At 54.3% G+C, this 14,597-nt stretch overlaps 5 protein-coding genes across 5 annotated transcripts; 3 read left to right on the top strand and 2 right to left on the bottom strand.

Moving 5' to 3' along the window:
• The first annotated feature begins 94 nt into the window (after positions 1-94).
• C8Q71DRAFT_769437 (long-chain-fatty-acid-CoA-ligase) lies at positions 95-3,341 on the top strand. The gene is made up of 6 exons (XM_047924285.1): positions 95-544; positions 1,079-1,986; positions 2,042-2,348; positions 2,408-2,441; positions 2,498-2,881; positions 2,937-3,341. The coding sequence occupies exons 1-6, from the start codon at positions 132-134 to the stop codon at positions 2,955-2,957; spliced, it is 2,067 nt and encodes a 688-aa protein (XP_047777060.1). The 5' UTR covers positions 95-131; the 3' UTR covers positions 2,958-3,341.
• Positions 3,342-3,743: 402 nt separating this feature from the next.
• On the bottom strand, positions 3,744-6,176 carry C8Q71DRAFT_146052 (iron permease). The gene is made up of 11 exons (XM_047916589.1): positions 5,835-6,176; positions 5,651-5,776; positions 5,486-5,591; positions 5,330-5,435; positions 5,194-5,273; positions 5,030-5,138; positions 4,804-4,972; positions 4,668-4,755; positions 4,313-4,615; positions 4,194-4,255; positions 3,744-4,142 (listed from the first exon to the last, which is right to left on the bottom strand). Exons 1-11 carry the CDS (start codon positions 6,003-6,005, stop codon positions 3,798-3,800), a joined length of 1,665 nt encoding a protein of 554 aa, XP_047777059.1. The 5' UTR covers positions 6,006-6,176; the 3' UTR covers positions 3,744-3,797.
• A 1,084-nt stretch (positions 6,177-7,260) lies between these two features.
• C8Q71DRAFT_849358 (uncharacterized protein) lies at positions 7,261-9,458 on the bottom strand. The gene is made up of 8 exons (XM_047926702.1): positions 9,163-9,458; positions 9,069-9,108; positions 8,794-9,016; positions 8,621-8,737; positions 8,466-8,569; positions 8,086-8,410; positions 7,859-8,027; positions 7,261-7,799 (listed from the first exon to the last, which is right to left on the bottom strand). The coding sequence occupies exons 1-8, from the start codon at positions 9,368-9,370 to the stop codon at positions 7,447-7,449; spliced, it is 1,539 nt and encodes a 512-aa protein (XP_047777058.1). The 5' UTR covers positions 9,371-9,458; the 3' UTR covers positions 7,261-7,446.
• A 169-nt stretch (positions 9,459-9,627) lies between these two features.
• Positions 9,628-10,246, top strand: C8Q71DRAFT_859514 (uncharacterized protein; the record flags this gene model as incomplete). Its single annotated transcript, XM_047927647.1, has 3 exons — positions 9,628-9,689; positions 9,743-9,813; positions 9,879-10,246. 3 exons carry the CDS (start codon positions 9,628-9,630, stop codon positions 10,244-10,246), a joined length of 501 nt encoding a protein of 166 aa, XP_047777057.1.
• Positions 10,247-11,678: 1,432 nt separating this feature from the next.
• C8Q71DRAFT_145752 (uncharacterized protein) lies at positions 11,679-14,059 on the top strand. The gene is made up of 21 exons (XM_047916588.1): positions 11,679-11,801; positions 11,856-12,006; positions 12,073-12,154; positions 12,208-12,221; positions 12,282-12,380; positions 12,442-12,451; positions 12,516-12,533; positions 12,594-12,619; positions 12,674-12,699; positions 12,756-12,790; positions 12,860-12,884; positions 12,939-12,950; positions 13,017-13,032; positions 13,093-13,132; positions 13,189-13,289; positions 13,347-13,393; positions 13,460-13,472; positions 13,521-13,548; positions 13,612-13,669; positions 13,730-13,754; positions 13,807-14,059. The coding sequence occupies exons 2-21, from the start codon at positions 11,939-11,941 to the stop codon at positions 14,024-14,026; spliced, it is 963 nt and encodes a 320-aa protein (XP_047777056.1). The 5' UTR covers positions 11,679-11,801; positions 11,856-11,938; the 3' UTR covers positions 14,027-14,059.
• The last annotated feature ends 538 nt before the right edge of the window (positions 14,060-14,597 follow it).

Below are 14,597 nucleotides of genomic sequence, written 5' to 3'. Positions count from 1 at the left end.
TTGCAGTATCTACGTAATCCCAGTTATGTCCAAATATGGATAAATCGCATTGACATCATGCGGGGTGGGTGTCACTGGGTGCGCGCGGCCGGCAGCAAGCGTCTCCTCGCAACTTACACTCAACCTCCACCATGCCCTCCAAACGCTTTCCGAACCCAGGATCAGTCGAAGTCGGCCCAGAGAAGGTCGAGGGCGAGACACGGATACGACGGAGCGTGTTGTCGCCCGACAAGCTCGTCACCCAGCCATGGGAAGGCATCGACACCGTCTACGACGTCCTGATGTACGCCGCGCGCACGCACGGCACCAAGCAGTCGTACGGCTACCGAGAACTCGTGGACACTCACGAGGAGGAGAAGGAGGTCAAGAAGGTCGTCGGGGGGAAGGAGGTGACGGAGAAGAAGACCTGGAAGTACTTCCAGCTTAGCGACTACAAGTACCTCACCTTCCAGCAAGTCAAGGAGGCCGCAGTCGAGGTCGCGGGGGCTCTCCTAGAGCTTGGTATTCAGAAGACCGACGTGGTCAATGTCTACTCTGCTACGAGGTGCGTGCTGTGTCTCGTCACATAGCGTTTCCGAGCGTGCGTTCATCCTCTTCTCTCTCCTGCTCTTGCTATTCGTATCCACCGAGGGGAGCGAGGGGGCGATGGATGTTGCGACCGACAATTAGCAGCAGTACTGCATCATTTCAAAACTGCGCAGTATCCGGGCCCGAGGCGTGTGCGCGTCCACTCGCCCAATGTCTTATGTCATCGGCAGTACTACGCCAGGTGTCTTTTCTGGTCCTGCGAGTTCTCCTAGTGCGTCGGACAGTGTCATGGGCCGTGACTGCGGCTTGTATTGCCTCGGTCCATATTCGTGCTGAACTGTACACTGCGACCGGTACCAGAGAGCGTCCGACAGCACGAGAGCGCCCGCTGCTGTCTAATTTGTGTTTGTGCCGTGTGGTGCCACTCTGTGCTCCCTCGTGCGTGTTGCCAGCATGAATCTAGGTGTTTCGTTTGCTACGATTGCCACCTTGCCCACTCTTGGACCTTTGACACATAATGCGTTGTGCTAACATTCGACTTGCCTGGCAGCCCGAACTGGCAAATCATGTCATATGGTTGTGCAACCATTGCAACAGCCATTGCAACAGCCTACGAGACCCTCGGCGAGTCTGGTCTCCAGCACGCGCTCAACGAGCCGGAATGCGTAGCGATGTTCACGAACGCGGAGCTACTCAAGGTCGTCGCGAATGTCGCACCGAACGTGCCGTCTCTGCGCATTGTCATTTACGACGGCAAGGCAGACGAGACGCTCTTGGAGAAGATCCGAACGGCGCGCGAGGGCGTACGTGTACTGCACATCGATGAGCTGCGACAACTCGGCAAAAACACGTCGGAGGAGACGCTCAAGGAGCGACGGCCAGTGCCCGAGGACACGGCGTGCATCATGTACACGAGTGGAACGACGGGGGCTCCGAAGGGCGTCATCATCTCGCACGCGAACGCGATCGCGTCGGTGGGTGCTGTGTACACGTTCATCGGACACCACCTTAAGTCGGACGACGCGTACCTGGCGTACCTCCCGCTCTCGCACGTGCTCGAGTACATCGTCGAGATGTGCTTGTTCTTCGTAGGAATGACGTTCGGGTACGCGCGCGTGAAGACGCTCATGGACACGTCCGTGCGCAACTGCCTCGGCGACATCCGGGCATTCAAGCCTACGATCATGGTCGGCGTGCCGCAGGTGTGGGAGATGATCCGCAAGGGCATTGAGGGCAAGGTCAACCAGGGCGGCTCGATCAAGAAGAGCATGTTCAATGCGTCGATCTCGATTAAGAAAGCGGGCGTGCCGGGCCTGAGCGAGCTTGTGGACAGCGCAGTGTTCTCGCAAGTACGTGCAGCGACGGGAGGCAGGCTGCGCCTTGCCCTCTCGGGAGGTGCCGCCCTTAGCGTCGAGACACAGGAGTTCCTTGCCCTGGCTCTCGTCAAGATGATTCCCGGTTTGTCTGTTCGGCCCTAGTCATGTCTCTCGCACTGACGTGAGACTTGTTATAGGGTATGGTCTGACCGAGACATGTGGTATGACCGCCATCTTCCCGCCGGAGTACTCGAAGTTCGGCGAAGTCGGCCTTCCAGTGCCATCCATGGAGATCAAGCTGAAAGACGTCGTGGAGGCGAACTACCTGTCCACGAATGACCCACCACAGGGTGAGGTTTGGGTCCGTGGCGCGTCGCTGACCAAAGGCTACTTCAAGCGCGATGACCTGAACAACGACCCATCCATCTTCACGCCGGATGGCTGGTTCCGGACGGGTGACGTCGGTCAATGGAACCCGGATGGCACCTTGTCTTTGATTGATAGGTTTGTGACTTGTGTTTGATGCGCAAGCCCACGCAGAGCGCTGACGCCTGTTCTGATAGGATCAAGAACCTGGTGAAGTTGCAAGGTGGAGAGGCAAGTACTCGACCCGGAACTCACCATATCAGGTCGACTAACCGATTCCTTCATAGTACATCGCCCTAGAACGCCTCGAGTCCGTCTACAAGTCGTGCAACCTCGTCTCCAACATCTGCGTGCACGCCCACCCCGACGCGAAGCAACCCATCGCGATCATTATTCCGCACGAGCCGAACCTCCGGCACGCGCTCGAGAGCAAGTCCCTGGGCCTGCCCGCGCACACGGCGCTGCCCGATCTCTGTAAGGACGACCGCGTACGCGAGTTCGTGATGAAGGAGTGCAACGCCGTCGGCAAGAAAAACGGCTTCAAGCCGATGGAGATCCTCGAGAGTATCGTCCTCACTGCGGATGAGTGGACGCCAGAGAGCGGGCTTGTCACAGCTGCGCAGAAGGTGCAGCGCCGCAAGGTGGCGGAGCACTATGCCGATGAAATCAAGGTATGTGTCGGCGCTGCTTCTTGAAGAGTTGGCTAATGACTCTGAATTGTCGTAGGCAATCTACAAGCCAATTTAGAGGGACAACATAGACATGCTGGCGGTGCATACTCCTGGATCATTCTCACTCACGGACGATGGCATATTGACGGGCATTCTTGCCCTTGCAACTTTCGAGCTTATCTTGTATCTTACTCAGCTTTCCAATGGCCCATCACCTACTGCCTCGCATTATATGCGGCGTCGGCATGCGTCATGCGCCTACGCTGTTTGACGTGCGCGATCCTTTATTCGGGGCACAATTCATCCCTATGAGACATTAAGGCCCTTCCAAGTAGTTTGTGGTGACCATCGTTCAGCCAACCAAGCAAGACGGTGTCGTCAGCATGTATGATTTTCGGATATTTGATATATAGCGCTATAGCGTGCTCGCTAGGCGACGCGCTAGTCTCCATGGACAAAAGTTGGATTCCCGATACAGTTCCATTGCTCAGGCCTCAGGCCTCAGGCCTCAGGTCCCAGCAGAAGCAACTGCTCAAGAGCGAGTCTGTCATGACGCGCATGCTCTCCGAACTGCTCTGCAACGCTGTTGGATGAGTGCTAAGTTATGACCAATGCTACGTGCATCGGCCGGCCTTCGCCACTGAACAATGTGGTGGATCTCAGGCTAAAACTGAGCTACAGATGTGCATCTTACCGTATGTGCGTGGCCTGCTACGGCTACAATGTATGCCTGCAAAGTGCAGAGCGACACTGCCAGTGTACTTTGGAATCCGGGTCACTACGAACTGTGAGTAAACCATATGATTAACTGCATGGGACCGTATAGATATGGGTATGGCTACATCATCGGATGCAGTCGGGGCCCTGGTAGCAGTGCGAAGTGACAATGAATGTGGAACGAACGGATAGTTAACCCTTATACCGCTGTACCAAGAGTGCTGAGGCTGTCAACGCTCCCCTTCTCCTTTTGCTGCAACGCCCATTTATCATCCACGGCTGTGTGCAAAGGCAGCGCTTTCATCGCAAGGCTCGAGGCGAGCCCGAGGCCACCAACCCCCAGGAGGACTTCCCAGACGACCTTGAGGCTGGCTGCGAAGGCTTGGCGAACCTCTGTCCGTAGCGGCTCCGGAAGGCTCGAGATGGTGGGGATGGTCGCGTACGCAATGACTGTGCCCTCCGGGAATTGAGCAGCGAAGGCAGCCGGTAAGTGCTTCGGGAGCTCGTTTTGGAGGACGGTTCCGCCGATCGTTACTCCCCAGACCTTCATCCACGTGTCAGGGTTTCTACAGAAAAGAAGGATGTATGAACATACCATCGCAAAGTTACGGAGGAACATGAAGAAAGCAATGGCGAGACCATTCTGCGAAACATGCACTAGCCGTACACTCCGTTGTCAACAATACTCTGGGGAGGATTTAATGGGAGACTCACGCGGCGCGAGTACCGGGAAGTACGTCGAGAACGCCAGGAGTCCACAGCCCAAAGCACATGGTGCGATGAAACCGATGGTGTGGCCAAGCGGGGTATCCGCGTCCAAAGTAATGAGCAGGCCCGTGCCTACCATAAGGGCCACCCAGGCCGTCCACAGTGGCGCTCGGTATCCCCCCGTGCGGTTTACGAGCGCACCTCCCAGCAACCCAACGGGTGCAACGATCAAAGAGAAGGATAGCATGTCTACGCCGGCGCCAATGGGGGAGGCCCCCTTGCATGCTTGCAAGTATACTGGGATGTAGTCTGCAGACCCGGTCGGCGTGTATTTCACATGTAATACTTGCTGAGCACTCACAGATGATTCCTATCATCACTATTGGCAAGAGGAACGTCTGCATATAGCCACTGATACCAGTTATCGTGGACAGCAAAGCAGAGGGCACCTGCCGACGAATCAGTCATGTTCGGACATCGGATGGAGTGCGACGCACAAGTGGGTATTCCGGGAAGATGCACTCATACGTAATGAACGCCACCATCCCAACTATCCCGATAATGAGAGGCGCGAGCACTGGCGCGGAGGTCCAAGAGTATTGGATGCCGCTCCAAGTCAGTCCAATGACACAAGCCGCAGTCGCAGCGATGACCAGGAACGTGCCACTAGATGCGAGCACGGCGTCAGCGTGGGATCGCGCGAAAAGGGAAAGGTACACCCACAGCCAGTCAACCCGGCGCAACTTCTCTCTTAGCGTCCCTGGAGGTGTTTGAACACGTAGACAGAATATCATAATGATGGCCGCGACTCCGCATATTGGGAGGTTGAGATCTGCGACATCGTGAGTATCGCTTGATACTATCTTCTTGAACAGAACGGAACCCACAGAAGAGCCACCGCCACTGGCCGTTCTGAGCAAGGGCACCGCCGACAATAGGTCCCATACTGCCGGCCATCGCCCAAGCACTGCAATAGATTATCCATGAATGATATCGTCTGTCATCGTCGAGGGTAACACGTACATTCCGATTAGGCCGTTATACAGACCACGCTCACTGAGAGGTACAAGATCAGATATGATTATGGCAGTTGTCGCGGAGATGCCGCCGCCACCGAGGCCCTGGACGGCTGTCATGCAGAGTCAGCGAACATCTAGCACGTAACAGGGCACGTCGTACTTCTTCCAGCAATAAGATGCGTCATACTCTGCGCAGACCCACATAGGGCACTGCCTAGGGCCATGATCGCCAGAGACGACAGAACAACGATGCGTCTTCCGAAGATCTGCGGGAGCATACACTGTCAGCGCTATAGCCTCGGTTCGCTCACGCGACTGGACGAACCTGTGAGAGGCCTCCGCTGAGAGGAATGAAAGCCGTTCCCGCTAGCGTATAAGCCGAGCCGACCCATATGAACGACGAGCCATGCAAATCCTGCACTATAGTGGGTAGTGCATTTGAGACTGCAGACTGTGTGTACCGGTAAGTCGTGCATCATTCAGTTGACCAAAACGTAGGATTGACACACCCATTCGAGAGCAGTGATCATGGTGGCGAATCCGATACCCAGAAAGACGAGCCAGAAACTCGCATCTCGAGGCTGTCTCTCCTGACCGGTTGTTTGTGGATCCACGACCAGCTTGTACTGCTGAATAACCGGTAACGTTACCACAGAATCATTGTGCATGCTGGGGGCCATCGCAGCGAGAGCGAACAGGGATGATGATACGAACGTGCAAAGCGAAAGCACAAAATGAGCGGGAGGCGACAATAAATGAAAGAGTACACGATGCCCAATACGAACGCCCTGAGGGGCAGCAGCGAGAAGTGAAAACGGGATGCAGACACAGGCACAAGGCCTTTATTCATGTTGGGCCAACTGGGCATGAGCGGATCGTCGACAGGTGTGATGGGCTAATAACGCGCATGATCAAAACACAAGAGGCGCATCGCACGCCCAGGATCATCCCTTTGCGCTCATGTCGTAGACAATGAGGCGCTATCACTATGGGCGCGCTCAAGCTGTATGAGGCAGGGCTTCTATGGCGTCGGTACTGGCCCGGCAGTGCTTGTCCTACACTTACTGAATATCGGCGATGAGCAGATTATAAAGAGGAAACCACATAGGTTGTCGCAGTGCTCACCGTCTATAATAGTAAGTACATTCGGGCTGAGAGAGAGCCCAGAACGCATGGCTACCAAGCCGGAAAGACGTTCACGAGGCGGTGTTGTGGACGGGCCGCAAAGAGCCAGCTATCGACCCGACTGTTGACTTTAGTATGTCCACATTGGTAGAGAAGCTTCAAAGAACGCGCACCGTTTCACCTCCACGCCTTCGGCGATATGCAGGGACACTGTCATAGGATGAGTAGGTGATGTGAGTATATTCGCAGTAGCCTGATGTGTCTCATGCAAGGGCAGTATGCCCGAATTACGACATACAACTCCATGCGGGCGGCACATCATTATCCGATGAGCATAGTCAAAGCATAGTGGGCAGGTACTCGAGTCGCAAGGAGAATATCGCGGGCAGTCGTTGCAAGTCAGAACTAAGCCCCACTGTGGCTAGTTGTCTGTCGACTCGGACGAGTGCTGTCGGGCTGTTGGCAGGCTGAAGGCTCAATTGCAATGTTCTCAGTACTTACTACTAGTTACTAGTCATCTCCTTCAGTTGATATCGTCCTTCGTATGCCCATTCTTGGCTCGCTGCCTTGCGACGGTACATCAAGGTCTGTGGCAGCAACAGGGTATTTCAGTGAGCTTTTTGAATCATAGTCAACGTCTTGAACGAGCGAACACTGAGTGACAGGTCTAGAATTGGGAAACGCGAAAAGAAGATGGCTGAAGAGAGCTGAAGAGATGCACTGGCTAATAGACGCCGGTCTCCTACTGCGCCGGCAACTGAGTGTTCACCAAGTTGTTCATGTGCCCCCGATCTCGCTCGCTCCTCTATTCATCGTGTATCTCCAATGTGAACCTTGTGTCTCAATCATCCATGTATACACGCGCGAGAAATCAAGAGGTACATGCGAAACAACGACCCAATGCTCGGTACAACTACAATAAGATGCTTCGACCGCTACATAGTACTTATGACCGCCAGTAGTTTGCTCCTTCTGAACAAGCTGCACAGCTCAGGCTCATGAAGACCCCTCGCCCGTCTTCGCCTTTTTCGCGCTCTGGATGACCGGGACGGCCGCCCCGCGCTGGCCGACGTGGGGCCCGCCGTCGGGCTCCACAGCGCGTTTGCGCTTGTCGCCCGCCTGCTCCTCGCCTGGAGCCGCCGCGCCCGCTCCTTCGTCCTTGGAACCCCCGTTCGAGCGAGCGCCGCCGCGCCCACGGCCGCGTCCACCACGCCCACCACGCCCACCGCGTCCACCACGCCCGCCCCGCCCCCGGCCCCTGCCGGAGCCGCGGCTATTCTGGCTATAGTGCACTGCGCGGCGGGCGGACGCCTGTGCGCGCTCGAGCTGGAAGGCGCGTTCTGTCTCCTCTGTGGTGAAAGGCCGAGTGTGAGACAGGTGAGGGCAAGGGTGAAGGGGCAAGACGTACCGTCGGGGATGCTCCAGGAGACGTCCTTGCCGCCGAGCGTCTTGAGGTGCTCCTTCACGAATGTGATCTCGTCCTCGGTGAGGGTCTTCTCGAACCCGACGAGGCCTGAGCTCTCTCCGCGCGTGTGCTGGACGTACGGGGCGCGCGAGAAGCGCTCCTTCAGCACGCTCTGCGGATGAACGGGAGTTAGCACACAGGGCACCGGACATTCGAGCAGCCCAACAGACCTTGATCTCGTCAAACGTGGTGCTCTCGCCGGCCCCGTCAAACTTGAGCGACGCGCCCTTGGCGACGGGGACGTCTTCGTCCTTGACGCTGCCGCCCTCCTCGCCCGGCTCGACACGGATCTTGCTGCCCATGAACTCGATGAAGAGCTCCGGCTCCTTCTTCTCGTCCTCTTTGCCCTTGCCCTTCTTGTCCTTGTTCTTCTTCGCCTCCTCCATCTCGCGGAACGCGTTGAACCCCTTCCCGGACTGAATGGTCTGCTTGCGCAGCCGGGCGGCCTTGCCCGTGAGGCCCTTCTCCTTGATCTTCATCTCGCAGTAGGCTTCTCTGTTTCGCGGTTAGTGAGGTGACTGGACGCAGAGGCGTACGGGTGCAAGCGCACTTTGTCATAATCTTCAGCTCTTCGTTGTTCCAGGATGGCTTGGGGATGGCATTGAGGAACGTCTCGACGGACTTGAAGTCGGCGAACTCGACGAATACGGAGCCCTAAGTGTGATGAGTACAGCTTCGTAACAATGGTGAGACGTGAACACATACCTTGAACTTCTTATCCTCAGTCCTCCGCATCCTGACGGCGTTCGTCCGCCCGTACTTGTCGAAGAAGTCCTCCAGCTTCCTCTGCGTCTCGGTGTCTTCCTCCTCACCAAAGCCTTTCTGCAGTTGAGTGCTTCCTTGAGAACACGGATACCCTTGAGCGAGGATAGACTCACTGCGTAGATGCTCCTCTCGAACTGGTCCTTCGGCGGCTGCACCTCCGTGCGCCGACGCACCTTGGTGCCGTCCTCGCTCACCTCGAGTTCTGTCGACATGCGGAGTGCATTGGTAATCCATGGTATCCCGTGCTTCTGCCAATCGCGCATACGCTTGAAGGAAGCTACGGTGGAGACGGGCACCCAGTGCTCGGGGTTGGCGGTGTGCAGTGTCCACATGAATCTTGCGCGCGTCTGTCAGGATGTGAAGTGTTATATCTCCGATGTTTACTCACTTGTCGAACGGAAGGTTGGAGTCCGCGAAGTAAAACTCAACTAAGTCGACTAGTCAACACCAGTCACGGCATGATATGACTGTGTCTCACGTACTCTGCCGCACAGCGCGCAGTTTCTCCTCGCTGTCGCTTCCGTCAGCCTCCTGCTTGGTTTCCGATCCCGCGTCGCTGCCTGCCTTCACAATCGTCGGAGGGACCACCGCAGTCCCGGACTCCGTCTGCTTGGCCTCACTCGGCGCGCTGCCCGCGTCCTCCACGTCCATTTTGACCTCCTCGACGGCAGGTTTGGCAGTTGCAGACATAACTTCTATGCAACAATGAAATATAGAGGGACACGAGGGAGGGATAAGGGGGCGCAGAAGGAGATGGAGGAGGAAATGAAGGAGGAAATGGAGCAGAAAATGAACAGGAAATCGCGTCGCGCGATCTGCCCGATCAGAGATCTCGCGCTAAATCTCGGCATCTGCCGGCGTGATCGAGTCTCTCGGATAAGCGCCCAGTGGGAGTGGCGCGGGATTGCGTTGACCGCTCGCTCAGCAGCGACTTGTCTGCAACAGCCATGTCCTCGCGCACCAAACGAAGGGCGGAGCCGTCGGAGAGCGACAAGAAGAAAAGCAAGAAGTGAGTAAGACTTGTTATAATTTTGCTGATAATGGAATCTTATGCGGTGCAAGGTCGAAGCGCGATGAAGAGTCTGAGGATGAAGTCGGCGGCAGCGACGATTCTGATGCTGGGGTCGATGAAGGTGCGCCTGTGTGGCATAAGCTATTGGGAGGGCTACGCACTAATATATGCAACATATGCAACAAGATGAGCTTGGTGCGCTCGATACGAGCAATATCATCACAGGAGGGCGCAGGACCCGCGGTGTCCGCATAGATTACACCAAGGTCCAGAATCTCGACCAGTACGATGAAGAGGAGGAAGAGGAGGAAGAGCGTCCTCAAAAGAAGAAACCGAAGGCAAAGGCAGTTACCAAACTGCCCGCCAGCGCAACATCGAAGCAGAAGCAGAAGAAACCCGGCTCTTCTTCCTCGTCCAAGGCTAAGGAGCAACCCGCATCGTCGTCGAAGTCGTCGAAGCGGGTCGTCGAGTCTGAGGAGGAAGAGGAAGAGGAGGACAAGGGTAACGGCGACGAAGAGGAAGAAGAGGAAGCCGAGGACGAAGAAGACGAGTGATACCCGGATATTTGTACACTGTATCATATTGTGCGTGGTGCGTTTGTATGTTTCTTATCATGTGCAAACTTCGTTGAGAACAAGTGGGCCGAGTCGGCGTCATATCCTACATATCTGTCCAAACGTTCATGTGATCCATCTCTAGATCAAGAACCCTGAAGCTTGCGTCTGTCGGGACAATCAATTTGGCTAGGGACCATGCGCGGTCCTGTCCCCACAGAGTCACTATAGGCGCAGCGCCGCCTTGCCCTTCTCATTCCGCTACCAAAGCAGTACCGCTCTATTTCCGTTGCAACGCCCAGTGGCTGCCATTTGTCATCGACTCATCCACAGTACTCTGCAAAGGCAGCACTTCCATGACAAGGCTCGATACTAGGTTCAGCTCAGCAACAAGGCTGACTATGTCCTAGGTTCTATTCGAGCTGGCTGGATTGGGTGCGTACATGGCAGCAGCTAAAGTGGCATGTGTTTATCTTACGTGGTCATATCATGCGTAGCTGCGCTATGCTTGCTGCGTTACTTGTTCCTCGCCAAGTTACACTCTAGGTGAGTTTGCACTACGTCACAGTGGCCGTGCTCGTTCAACTCTATGCACGCAGGTCCCCTTCCCTTCGCTGGAAATATTTCACAGGTCCCACGTCGCAATGTTACAGCCTCCCTCAGGCTCGCATCACTGTCGAAATCCTATGGTTAGTGATCAAGTCTGTCAGCGTAGGCACTACATTGAATGATGCTTGCTGTAGGGAATATCGTCTACGTGCCTGTCTTTGAACGGGAATTCGTGGATCCCCAATCCCGCTAGAGACGCTCTAGGGCTACTCAATCTCCGCGCATTGATGCACCGATTCAGACTCTGCACCACTGTCCGGCGCGTGAGCGATGGATGACCTAAGTTCAAGTACTATATGATGTGGTCACGGTAAATACCAATCTGAATTCGTAGTGGCAGCTATGCACCTTGGTCACAGAAACCTCGGATCAAACACTGAAGATGCGGCTCCGTCCCAGAAACTTGACAGTGGCTGCTCAACGTGTTTTTGAATGCGTAGAGCGGCCCGCGGTTGTCGGTGCTTTTCACCTGACGCGGACGTCCACGACACGATTGCGAACCACTCGTGCGCGATCCCATGCCGGTCATGATGATTTAAGCAGTTGGTGCGTGTCAAACGTCAGGCCTCCTCACCCCAATAACGGAACATTTGCTTTGGACGTCACAGACGGACATGATATTCGAGAGGTGCGCGATAAGGCTTTCGAAAGTACTCTGCAATATACCGGTCAATAATTTTTGCGTATCTTCGTCGTATACAGGCCTGTGGTACTGCCGCTGATCATAGCTTTAGCTTCAGTCCACCTTTTCACCCATAATCGATCATACCGGTGGACCGACGATATTTCGTGCGCAGATTGTACTTATCGGACACAAGTGTCGGACTGTTGGTAATTACAGAAGACAGGCCGGGCGGCGGCACAGCACACGGATCGGTCAAAATCCAGATCCGATGCTGCGCGCCTTTTCGATGAGGGGCTCATCGTTATGGAGTCAGAGCATCCGGTATGTAGGGCACCTGGAATATTGATACGAATCGACGACTGAGAGGTTATATAGCATAGGTACAGAGCCAGTGGACTGCCTCAGATTTCTTCGCTACATCAGGGCCGCCCTATCTCATCTCCTGGCAAGTATACGTCATGAGTTCTCCGCCGGCGTTAGATGGCCTTCTCGGGGCAACCTTCATTGGAATCATCCTGTCCACGATGTATGTGTCCCTCCGTACATCCGTTCTACAGCCTCCTCATGAAATCGTCGATTCCCGACTGTCTAGCATCTACGGAGTTACATGTATGCAAGTTTATTCCTACTATACTCAGCACTCTCGCCGAGACGGCCGTGGCATAAAAATATATGTAAGAAAACACCGTCTCTGAAAGGAAATATGGACTCAAACTCGCATACGCAGGTTGCAATTCAGATGTACGTCCTGCATTGAGCCCCAATCTGAGTCATCTTCAAACAAAGCTAAATAGCATCAAGGGCTCTCGATTCCTTACATGTCGCACTCTTGGTTACTACCTATTACTACTATACAGTGACTCATTTCGGCGACTACGTGAGACTTCAGGCGGATACTTGGTAGGCACGCATCAGCATGGATATACAGCCAGTCATCTGACACGTTTTATCGACTTTGTAGGAGTTTATCGGTACGAGTGTTTTCATGAGCCAGTTCAATGCATCGTCGCACTAACGCTGAGCCGGACAACGCAGGTACAAAGCACGGTTGGGGTCAGCAGCTATCACGCTATCGGACCCTGTATGCGTCTCGCTAATCATGCGGCTACATAGGGTGCTCTGAGTTCAATGGCTCAGCTGTGAGTTCCGAGTGCTTATGGACGCTTGTTGGGGGACTCACACGGACATTCCAGTTTTTTCGCGTATCGCCTATACAAATGTGAGGTCATAGCCTATACTTCGTATTTGATACCTATAAAGACATCGTCTTGTCAGTCAACAACAAGAACTTGTGGTTACCGATTACAATTGTGCGTGCTGCTACCATCTCACAAAACGCACTAGTACTATCCATTCTGAAACGGATTGGCGGTACAAAGTGTAGCTTCTCAATCGCGCAACTTGGTGTGTACCGTTGTCCGCTACATAGCCTTCAGCCGCTCATGTGTTGTCCGCCAGGTTGCTCGTTCGGTACTACCGTTATCTTGAGTTTCGCCTCACAATCAAGTAACTGAAGTCTTTTTCTCAACAACATAGCATACACAGTTGTGGGGTACGAGTCTGGTACAGTGAACAATTATATGCATCGTTAACTCATCGAGGCGTTGTACAGATACAACAACCATTACTTTGACTCGTCTCCAAAAGCGACGGTTCGTAGACTCGTACTCATTGAAGGTGGTTGAAGACTCATCAGGACTCGATGAAGGCATACGTTGCCGCAGCACTCGTTGCTGACATCGTCTGCGATTCAATGATCGCAGCGAGTACAATTTATATCCTCCATATGGGACGCACCGGGTTCTCGAAGTGGGTTCAACCGTCACCAGCGTACCCTTTGCGACACTATTGACGATGACTTCTCAGGACCAACAGGGTAATCAACCTACTGATAGCATATGCGTTGAACACCTGTACGCAATTACTCTGATATTGCCCCGTTGACACGTAGTGCTGATGACTGCGCGGTCGCATGGCAGGCCTTTTGACAACGTGAGTGAGCACGGAGGACCGTACATTAATGTCTGATTTCCTTTTCAGCGTTTTCACAGCGATATGCCTCATCATCGTGAGATGACATTCGCGAAGGTTCATGCTCATATATGATGGCTGATGGCAAGGTATCATCTAGTGGTATACCTCGACGGACACGCTGATTTATAGTATATTCTACTTCATTCTCGTTCGACGTGCGTCCGTTATAAACCTCTGACATATCACTGCGCAACTGACTTCAAGATCCCTGACAGTGTACTCCTGCTCCATAGTATCAACGTGAGTGACAGATTACTGCAACTCGTGTCCATTCTGATCTGTTTCCATTCAGCTTGAACACGAGAGACGGGATGAAACACTTTCTGGACTCCGGCTCTCACGAACTGTTTAACATTCGCCCCGCCACTGCAGTAACGCCGGATGAAGGTTCTTCCGGGCAGCTAGCTCGAAGCAAGGGTTGGGTGGCTCCTCAACCTTTGACCATTGATACGAGGACGGATGATATTGTCAGGGACACCATGGACGAAGACAAGACCAAAGCACTGGCTTGATTATTCTGATTATATTTGTGTCCATGAACTGCGATAGAAGTAAATAACGGCTGGCAGCTGTATATCTACCGTTGAATGAGCTTCGCGACAATAGAGCGCGAGGGCGGGCAAATCACGGAAACGGGTGAGGTGCGAGGCCGGGGCGAGAAAGTGGGGAGAAGGGCGGGTGCAGGCGCAAGCGCACCAACCCGCGCATTCAACACTAAGGTAGGTGAACTCGCGGTTCACTGCGAACACCGGCGGTGAGCCCGGGTAGTAGGGTACGAGTAGCACCGTATGTGGGTACGGGTATGTGGGTCGCGGGTGTGGTATGCACCCTGTGCACCCGCAGCGCTACCTTCTTCGACGATCGCGGGCTTTCCTTCCCAGAGGGCTCTACCTAGCAGGTGCATGCAAATGTGAGCACACGATGTTCATTCCCCCTTACACGACGCTAGCTGCTGACGAGTTATTGATCCACTGTAGGTTACCCGGTCCGTGGCCGAGATAGATCCTGTTCATACCAATAAGATCCCTGTTGTAAACAGACTCACTCCTGTCGAGTACGTGATGTCTGTACTACTGTGCATTG

Source organism: Rhodofomes roseus (assembly GCF_022264815.1).
Source record: "Rhodofomes roseus strain CIRM-BRFM 1785 chromosome Unknown C8Q71scaffold_15, whole genome shotgun sequence".
Lineage (NCBI taxonomy): Eukaryota > Fungi > Basidiomycota > Agaricomycetes > Polyporales > Fomitopsidaceae > Rhodofomes > Rhodofomes roseus.
Note: the sequence above shows the minus strand (reverse complement) of the source record. Positions and strands in the feature narration are given on the sequence as shown.